This window comes from Propithecus coquereli, unplaced genomic scaffold, assembly GCF_000956105.1.
Source record: "Propithecus coquereli isolate 6110/MARCELLA unplaced genomic scaffold, Pcoq_1.0 Scaffold43, whole genome shotgun sequence".
Classification (NCBI taxonomy): Eukaryota; Metazoa; Chordata; class Mammalia; order Primates; family Indriidae; genus Propithecus; species Propithecus coquereli.
In genome coordinates this window covers 2,467,791-2,478,464 of record NW_012150063.1, presented here as the reverse complement: position 1 = coordinate 2,478,464, position 10,674 = coordinate 2,467,791, and the positions used below count along the sequence as shown (strand labels likewise).

General features: G+C 36.4%; 1 protein-coding gene across 5 annotated transcripts in view; it reads left to right on the top strand.

Annotated features, from left to right (window-relative positions):
* The window catches only part of PPM1B (protein phosphatase, Mg2+/Mn2+ dependent, 1B), a 67,407-nt gene that overhangs the window by 44,535 nt on the left and 12,198 nt on the right, over positions 1–10,674 (top strand). For all 5 annotated transcript variants that reach the window (XM_012653852.1, XM_012653853.1, XM_012653855.1 and 2 more), the window contains 3 exons: positions 2,033–2,150; positions 9,795–9,906; positions 10,305–10,362. In XM_012653852.1, the coding sequence (XP_012509306.1) occupies positions 2,033–2,150; positions 9,795–9,906; positions 10,305–10,362 (288 nt within the window). The remainder of the gene's footprint in view (positions 1–2,032; positions 2,151–9,794; positions 9,907–10,304; positions 10,363–10,674) is intronic.

Genomic DNA, 10,674 nt, shown 5'->3' with positions numbered 1-10,674 from the left:
CATAGAAATCACACATGCCTGAGGTATAAATGTAAATTATTTCCTTTAAATATCTTTGGAGAGCCATGAACTTCTTGAAACTATCTTTCAGTTAATTTTCCAAAAGGATCTATATTTTATAACTCAGAAATCTAATGGAAATTATATTGATTAGAAATTGTTAAACAATGTTCATGATTGGTACCAAAATGGAAGATGGTTAGAAGAATCTAGATTTCTAAAAATGTTAATTCTGTTTATTCACAAAATTGTTTTTAAAAACATCATTGGCATTATAATGATTCTTGAATATTCATGGTATACTTTAAATTTTTTTAATTTAAAATTTTCGATATATTCATATATGTATATTCATACAACTAAATACAGTATTTCTGATATTAAGTCAGGAAAATTTTGATGGCTTTCGTTAAGGAATGAAATTAGTTTTGGCCAATTTGGAAATCCTGATTTTCCAGATATTGAGACTCTCGTTACACATTCATGATGGTGTTTCCTTCCAAAGCACAAGAGTCTGTGGAGTTACCATTTGTGATGTCTTCTTAAGACCCGACCTTCACTGTAAACTCATTGATTTAGGAGGTGGTTCTTCAAGGCCTGTCTGTCTTTTTGACTGTCTCATGTGGGTTCTGAAAAGGTGCAAGTCTCAACCAAGCATTGCCTGCCGAAATTCTGGTCATAATGACTGAGAAAGACTAGAATGGGTGTGATTTTGGCTTCTTTCACTTGAGTTGGCAAATTTGGCAGACCCCACTATCAGACAAAATAGCTTATCACGTTCATTGACTTAGTTTTTTAAAAGTGAATAGAAAAAGTTTGAAAAAAAAATCATTCTATGGACAGCTTCATCAGTTCTAAGAAACTCAGTTAAAGTAATATACTGTAGAAAAAGTAATGAGAAGATATTTTTAATTTAATTTGTGTAATCTTGTACTAGAATGGTATATAGTCTGTGCTTTCTAATACAGATAATTTGTGAGGGTGTGATTAAAAGGTAGCAGTAAAATTTGTTCTTAAATTAGCTGTTTTAGCTGCCCTATAAAGACCCTGAAACTTTGTGGTTTTATACAACAAATCTGCCTTTTTTTTTTTTAAGTTATCATATAACTGCAGTTGCATCTCATTTATCCAGTTAGATTCCACTGCTTGGTGCTGTACCCTCAGAACAGTTTCTTGTTCATTTTAGCTTGTTGGGTATCCTACTGAACAACAGTTTTCAGCTATGTTAAATTCTACAGAGTTGTAGCATTGCTCTGATATAGGTTAATTAGCTGGAAAAAATTTCACATGTGTTTGGGAAGATGCATTTTGGATTTAAGCCTCTCAGAGGATATGAAATCTTGAGTGGAAAATAATTTGCAGGGTCTCCAACCGTTTTGGTACCAGGGACCAGTTTCATGGAAGACAGTTTTTCCATGGACCTGGAGGGAGGGGGGTGGTTTTGGGATGATTCAAGCACATAACAGTTACTGTGTACTTTATTTCTATTGTTATTACATTGTAATATATTATGAAATAATTATACAACTCACCATAATGCAGAATCTAATGCCACCACTGGTCTGATAGGAGGTGGAGCTCAGGTCGTGATACAAGCTATGGGGAGCAGCTGTGAATACAGATGAAGCTTTGCTAGCACACCCACTGCATACCTCCTGCTGTGTGGCCTAGTTCGTAACAGGTCATGACTGGTACCAGTACCAGTCTGGGGGTTGGGGACTGTAGGTTTAGAGGATTTAATATGTATGAAGATACCTTCATATCTTAGACTGTGGAGTGGTGGTGCGTAAGAATAGTTAATACAGAATTAAAAATCCAAAGTAATTACAGATCTGCCCAAACGTAGACACCTTGTTTTTTTTAAGTTGTGTTTTAAATAGTCCTTTGGAATAAAAATGAATATATTGAATGTATACATTCTGAATGATTGAACTGTAATTGCTTAAAGTAATTAACTGTTTTGGAATAAATAATAGAAAGTTGGTAGACTATAGAAATATAATCTTTTTCTCTTTCTTTCTTTAATATACAGGGAAGTAGAGATAACATGAGTATTGTGCTAGTTTGCTTTTCAAATGCCCCCAAGGTCTCAGATGAAGCAGTGAAAAAAGATTCAGAGTTGGATAAGCACTTGGAATCACGGGTTGAAGGTAAGAAAGATGCTTTTTTTATTCTTTCTTTTATTTAGAAGGAAAGTGAAATTATTCTTCCTTATGAAATGATTATTTTAAAATTTCCTTAGGAAAAACAAGTATTTCAAGACAAGGCCTTAAAAAACATCTATCTGCTTAAGATTTACTGTCTTAGACCAATGTGGGGATTTCTTGGCCCGGGAAAAGTTGAACATATCTGTTATACCACCAAAGAGAACATAATTTGAAAATAGTCCATTAAAGCTTGCTTTTTTTTTTCCTTTCCCTGATTACATTCCTAAACAGTAAAGTTGCAAAAATATCACAAAGAGCTCCGATGTACATGTAGAATCCTTTTCTTAGATTCCTCATTTGTTTATATTATACCGCATTTGCCTTATCTCTCTATATACTTCCTATAACATTCTCATATTCTCTCTCTCTCCCCCCTCCCTTTCTCCACCCCCTGCCAATAACTAATCTTTTTCCTGAACCAACTGAGAGTAAGTTGCAAATATGATATCCCAGTACCTCTTAACATAACAAGGATGGTCTCTACATAAAAGTAGTACATCTATCAAAATCAGGAAATTAACATTGATAAAATATTACTGTGTAATGTACAGATCCCATTCAGATTGCCCCAGTCATCCCAGTAATGTCATTTGCAGGATCCAGTGTAGAGCATGTGCTACATTTAGCTGTCATGCCTCTTTAGTCTCCCTCAATTTAAAAGTTCACTTGTCTTTTCTTGTTTTTGTTGACCATGACATTTTTTAAGAGTACAGGTTAGGGCCGGGTGCGGTGGCTCACGCCTGTAATCCTAGCACTCTGGGAGGCCGAGGTGGGTGGCTTGTTTGAGCTCAGGAGTTCGAAACCAGCCTGAGCAAGAGTGAGACCCCGTCTCTACTAAAAATAGAAAGAAATTAATTGGACAACTAAAAATATATAGAAAAAATTAGCCGGGCATGGTGGCGCATGCCTGTAGTCCCAGCTACTCGCGAGGCTGAGGCAGAAGGATTGCTTGAGCCCAGAAGTTTGAGGTTGCTGTGAGCTAGGATGACACCACGGCACTCTAGCCCGGGAAACACAGTGAGACTCTGTCTCAAAAAAAAAAAAAAAAAAAAGAATACAGGTTAGTAACTTTGTAGAATGTTCAAGTTGGGTTGGCTAATGTTTCCTCTTGATAAGATTTAGGTTCTACATTGGCAGGAATACCAAAGAAATGATTCTAGATTCTTCTCAGTGTATCATATCAGGAGCCATGTGATACTGATTTGTCCCATTGTTGAATCATGATTTTAACACTTTTTATGACTTGCTTAAGGTGTTGTCTTTTAGGTTTCTCCATTGAAAAGTTAATAATCATGTTATACCTAATAAATACTTAATAAGTATGTTAGACTTACTAATAAGCATTCTAGGGGAGATACTTTGAGATTCTATTCCTCATTAAGTTTTCAGCAACCAGTTTTAGCATCCACTGGTGATTCTTGCCTGAATTCAGTTGCTATTAGAATAATAGCCAAATGGTGGTGTTCTGATTCAGTCCTTCCTTTTATATGTATTAGTTAGCATTTTACTGCAAGGAAAAATTTTCTCTTCTACCCATTTATTTATTTATATGAGCATGAATTCACAGATTCCTGTTTTATTCATTGTGTTATAAACTGTTACTACATTATTTATTTTGATGCTTATATTGTCCTAGATTCAGCCTGTGAGAGCCTCTTCAAGCTTGCTATATTGTCTTTTTGACCTGTCCCCATAATTCTTGGAGCACTTCCTACTTTCTGGCATAATTAGTTGTTCCAGGCTCATCTTTATTTTCCCTGCACAATCCTTTAATGGGCCATTTTCCTAGTGATCTCTCTTTTAGTTTAGGGGAGAATAGTATTTAGGACTTGAGATTTGGGCATTAGGTGTGCTATTGGGTTGTTTCTGTTCCTGGACCCTCTAAGAGGACAGAACTACACACCACACACTCATTGTATACGCCTATATTTCTTTCTGTCTCTATTTCTTTCTGTCTCTATCCATCCATCAGTCATCTGTTTATTGTTCTCACCAATATCTCCAACTGTACAGTACTACAGGATTTATTCTACTTTTCTCACTTTTCATATTTGTAACTCCCTTCTCCTTTAGTGAGAAACCTGGCTCCTACTAATCAGAGAAATCTTCTGTCACTGCTAACCCTGGTGCAGATGCCTTCCTCATTCCACATTGGCTTTGGTAACCCCATTCTAGGTTGTCTCACACAGTCCTAAAGCTTTTGTTACTATGCCTAAGCATTGATATTCCATGCAACCCTGCTGCTGCCCCTGTTGCCCCCTCCACTCCCTGAAAGACTTGATTTGCTTAGATAAGCAAATCTAATGCTTTTGGGCTGAATTATTCAAGAATGAAAAGAGGGCGGAAGCTAGTCTGTTTATCTTAAATGTAAATGCTGGTATGTTTGGGTTTAAATCTATCATCTTACTTTCCTGTGTTTCATCTATTCCTTTTCCTTTTTTCTCCATTTGCCTTCTTTTGGATTAATTATGTTCTAGTTCATCCCAGCATTTGCTTATTATATATTCCTTTAGAAATTCATTTAATGGTTACCCTGAGAAATTGAGAATGTATGTTGCAGTCTTAAGGCCCTAGAGATTGTGACAGGATCATAATATTAATACTGCCTTTTGATTTTATATGTGCTGTTTTTGAGATGTGAAAGTACTTTTTATGGAGTTATATTGTCAATCTTTTTTTCCCTTTTTTGTGGGGTGGGCGGAAGCTTGATGTCATACAGAATTCTTTGCCCAACTCAGGGTTACATATTGACCTATAGTTCCTCCTAACACCTTTGTGGCTTTATTATTTTTTTTATAGAAAATATATCAGAGCAGGGTGCAGTGGCTCACGCCTGTAATCCTAGCACTTTAGGAGGCTGAGGCAGTGTTACAGCAAGTGTTAACAGCTGGTGGTTCCCAGGACAAATCGAGCAGCACACAGAGAGTCAGAGAATCAAGGTTTATTCGCCAGCGGGCTCAGAGGGGTCTCGCCACCAAATTCTGAGCCCTGTCTACCTGATTTTTCCCACTTTTATTAAGTTGGGGTGGTCTGAGGGGTGGGGTCTCAGGTACCACCAGGTAATAGGTTAGTTGATGTGTCAGGTAATAGGTTAGTATTATGTTGATGCCAGGTAATAGATTAGTTGATGTGCCAGGTGATAGGTTAATATTATGTTGATGAGGGTCTTCCATGAGGGGTGGGGGTCTCAGGTGGCTGATGCACCAGGTAATAGATGGGGGTTTTCCTTATCAGCAGAAGGATCACTTGAGCCCAGTAGTTTGAGGTTGCAGTGAGCTATGATGATGCCAGGGCACTCTAGCCAGGGTGACAGTCTCCAAAGAAAGAAAGAGAGAGAGAGAGATGGAGGGAGGGAGAGAGAGAGAGGATACATTTGAATGATATAACTTATGATTATGGTGTGAAAGGCTTGTTGAATTTGATCTATTATGAGTTGTATTTTCTGTATAGTAGCCACAGTAATCAGTGAGAGTTTTCAAATGTAAAGATTTGTGATTTCAAATGTGTAATTATCATAGAAGAACTCCATTCTTCTGCAAATTTGAGAAGGGGGATTAATCTTTAATCTTTTCTATGTTTACAGTTATCTAGCTTAGCTACGTACCTTAAACAGTGTGTTTAAAGTTTTTTTGATTTTTTTTTCGGTCTACAATTTCTTCAACTCTGAATGAATCCTGCTTTTAGGTCTCTGCTTTTTAGTCCCAATGAGTCCTGCTTTTAAGTTGATGGAAAGATGAGAAACATGTGGGAACACTTTGAAGACCATGCCAGAGTCACTCATATTTCTGTTAATAATATCATAATTATTAAAAAGAGCTTTTATAGGAGTTAATTATTTTCTGATAAACTGTAATATATTGTGGCAGATTGATGTCTGTAGTTTATCAGATGGTGGGGGGACTTTTCTTACTCTTTTTTCCTCATTCATAAAGAACCTGGGTAGTTTTTATTTTAGGAAGAGCTCTCAGTTTGGTTAGCTACTTGTTATGTGATCTTATCCAACTTGCGTAACCTCTCAAGGTTCCAGTTTCTTTATTCCAAACTAAAGGTAGAGGTTGTTTTAATAAATTGTTTAAGAAAAAGCTTATTCATGACACTTGTTAAAGATAGTAAGGCAGACTTTTTTCAAGAGGGGCCATGGCAAAAGATTTAGGGACCAATACAATGGGGCCTTGCAGTGGAAGAAAAAGATGGGACAAGGATAAGTGAGAATTTATAACCAAGGAGCAGAGTGTGGGTTGGGAGAGTCAGTGGATCTAAGATTACTAAGAAGAAACATCAAGATAAAGGCTAAACTGACTTGATAGGATCATTGCTAAGGGCAAGCCAGGGTGATAAGATATCCTGGGTGGTCACATAGCAAGGGTGGGGGATTTTCTACAAAGTCATTTAGCAGTATTCTTGCTCAGCCTAGTTTCTACTAGGACAGAGAGGGAGTCCCAAGGTCAGCCTGATCTGAAAGAACTCAAGAGTCTTGATAAAATTTTCGTCCAAGGAGAGACTTTTTGTTGAAATAAATGAGATCATTTTGTTAAGCACCTAGTATGATGCCTATCACATAAGTCCTCAGCAAACTAAGCCGTAGCTTTTATTAACTCTTTTGTAATAGCGAAATCTTAATTTCTTAAAGGCATGATCAATTCAGTTCAACGTGGATTGTTAATATTTAATATTAATTTTCTTTTCTATAGTTTATATCTTTTCAAAGTATATGCTATACAGTAGAGATGACAAATGTAATATCATGATCTCTGGGGCCTGTAGCAAATACTTAATTATCACTCAATCAGAAGACTTTAAATTGTTGGCAAGACAGCCACTACAAATCAGTTTGAGTTGATGCTTAAGATGTAATTTCTTTTTTATAAGGCAGTGTTCTTCAGGGGTGTTTTATTTCTATTTGAGTTTTAAATCATGTAATATGACGTTAGATTTTAAGGTAAAAGCATTCTGGTGTGTTGGTTGGTTAAGTCTGTATATGTGCTTTTGGTGGTGAGTGGTCAGGTGGGAGAGGTATCTTGTTAAACAGGGAAGTATTTCACCTAAATTGATTAATTAGATATTTAGTGAGTGCTTTCTACATTTATTCATTTGCTCAGTGTTTGTTGATCCTGTGTGTCACCAAGGATATAGCAAAAACCAAAACAAGTCTCATAGAGTTTATATTCTAGTAGAAACCAATAATTTTTTTTAAACAGGAGGGAAATAAAATAGGCTGAACAGAGAACAACAAGGAATGTTGGTTATGAAGGTCTCTGTGAGGAAGGAAGGACATGTGAGCAGAGACTTGCATATGCAGAGAGTGGGTATTTGAGGGAGAAGCATTCCAGGCAAAGAGAACAGCCAAGACTGAGGATGGGATGTGCTTAGTGAGTGTGGCTAGGTTAGAATGAGCTAATAGAAAAGTGGAAGAACATTAAGAGAGGGTGCTAGGAAGCACATCATGTGGGGCTCTGTAGACTAAAATGAGGGCTTTGGACTTTATTCAAATTGTGATAGAAGGCTGGGTCTCTGCGCCTGTAATCCTAGCACTCTGGGCACTCTGGGAGGCCAAGGTAGGAGAATTGCTTGAGCTTAGGAGTTCTGAGACCAGCCTGAGCAGGAGCGAGACCCCCATCTCTACCAAAAAATAGAAAAATTAGCTGGGCATGGTGACGAGGTAGTGTGCGCCCATTGTCCCAGCTACTCAGGAGGCTGAGGCAGGAGGATCATTTGAGCCTACGAGTTTGAGGTTGCAGTGAACTATGATGACACCACTGCACTCTATCCTGGGTGACAGAGCAAGACTTTGTCTCCAAAAAAAAAAAATTGTGATAGGAATTCATTGGAAGATTTTGAGCACAAGACTAACTTTCTCTGACTTTTTTTCAAAGGACCCCTCTTAGTTGCTGTGTGGAGAAGAGATTGTAAAGAGGGGACAAGAGAAGAACCCAAGATAACTGACTAGAAATCATGAATTAATGTAGGCGGCAAACAATGGTGGTGAATTAGACTGGAATGGCACTAATGGGGGGTCTGAAAACTGGTTGGTAATGTGCTAGACTGCAGTGGTTCTCAGCTGGGGGAGATTTTGCCCCTAAGGAACAAGTGACAATGTCTTGAGACATTTTTGGTGTCACAACTGAGAGAGTACTACTGACATCTAGTGAGTAGAGGCCAGGAATGCTGTATAACATTCTGCAATGTGCAGGACAGCCCTCACAACAAAAAATTGCCCTGTCTGAAACGTCAGCATTGTGGAGGTTGTCAAACACTATGCTATAAAGATACAAGTCTAAGGTAGAAAAATTATAGTCCTGCCTTCATGAAGCTTGCAGTCTATGATACAGTAAACATCATGTTTATGGGAGTATATAGCATGACTATGGTATATGTCTGGATGTGTATGGGAGTATATAGCAGTGTACCTACTCTAGGTTTAGGTTAGAGGAGAATTTGAGAAAGTGATACATAAAGTTGAAACCTGAAAGATGAAAATCTCTGTTCAACATGTGAAGAGATTGGTTGGATTGGCACAAGAAGTATTCCAAACCAAGGAAAGAGTACATGCGAAGATACAGAAGCAGGAGAAAGCTTCTTTGAATAGAGCCTTTGGAGATGGACTCAGGCAGGGTTGAAAGAGTGATGAACAATAAGGTCAAAGTAAGAGTCTTGTGAGGCGTGGTAAACAGTTTGAATTTTGCATCTTGAGAGCTGCCGAAGACACTGCTTTTTTGTAGTCTTAAAAGTATGTACTCATCATTTGATTTTTGAGGAGTTCACGTCTTGCCAATGTCCAAATAATCATGCTTTTAAAAATCTGTTTCCATAAATTGTAAATAGAAATGGAAAGTGTAAATTTTTTGTTCGGTTCTAAGCAAGTGCTGTATTTTTCCTTTTTTCCTTTAAATAAATTGTTGTAGAACCTAACGATCTATTTAGGTATCAAAAACCTTATACAATGATTTTTAATCTTCCCCCTTTTCCTTACAATTCTTATCCAGCTATTGCTTTTGTTTACCTGTAAATATGGTATTAATAACTTTTATGTTGTTTTACTTAAAATTAGATAAAAGGTATTTTTCCATGTAGCTGTTACTGTGTTCATAGGGACCGTTTTTAGTGATTATAAATAAATCATTTCACTTAGTGGCTACGCCAACATTTTCTTAACTGGCCCCTTATTGTCGGACATTTAGTTTGTTCCAGTTTTTGCTTTTATGAATAATGCTGCAATGAACATATGTATGCAAATAACTTTTTTCTCCTCCCCCCATAACATTTTGGTCAACAAGTAACTTTTTATGTTACCTTTTTAAAATTCCTTGTGTGTTGATGGTAATATTTTTTTTTAAAAAAAAGATCACATGATAAAATTTATTAAACAATTAAAAAAGACTTTGTATAGTCTGCCTGAAACACTTTGAAAGGTTTTGGGACTTATGATAAGCATTTCTTTAAGACAACATTTACATTTAAGTCACTTTTCAGGTAATATTTGTTTTTTATGTTTTAAAATAGGTACTACCAAATAGTACGTCTTTTTTCACTTCTTTTTAAATACTGGGTTATCACATTAATTTAGGACCTTTTTTTAAAAACCCACAGAGATTATGGAGAAGTCTGGTGAGGAAGGAATGCCTGATCTTGCCCATGTCATGCGCATCTTGTCTGCAGAAAATATCCCAAATTTGCCTCCTGGGGGAGGTCTTGCTGGCAAGTAAGTAGAACAAAAAGAGCTAATTTTGAGCTCATTTATAATTAGTAATTAAATAATTTGGGGTAAGAAAACTTAAATCAGAGGTAAATCAATTATCTCAAGACAAAATGGGTTAATGTTTCTTGTACTAGAGAAGAACTCTAAAACTTCATCCAAAAAAGATTTTTTAAATGAAATTATTTATCATACCGTTGAGGATGAAGGTTATTCTTGCCTTGCTAAATGAGAACAAATAAATAGTGCAAAATCAAATTCTGAGAATGAAATGTAGAAACTATGTTCTTGGCAAGTATTGAGTGTGGCAGTTAACTTTTTAGTGTAGTTATGACAAAGTATTGAAACATTCACAAACTTAAAATTGAATATAATTTAAGAAAACTAAAGCTTTTTTTTTTTAGGCGCAATGTTATTGAAGCTGTTTATAGTAGACTGAATCCACATAGAGAAAGTGATGGGGTAAGTTTTATTTTATTTCCTAACATTTGAAGTAATTTTACAGTATTAATGCTAGATATGAATACATTCATATAATGAAGTCTATAATAAATTATGGTCTGTAATAAATTACTATTGGTATTTTTAACGCATCAGTTAAAATTTAAGGAAATGTATTGAAATGGAGGTAGACATAAAATTCCATTCTGAACATAGATAGCTAGCTTTGCTGTTGCTTTGTTGTCACTTTCTGGGCATTGCCTTTTTGTTTGGGCTGTCTTTTATTTCCTCCCTGTATGTCTGCTTTTTCTTCTCCTTCTCCCTTAAGCCTTG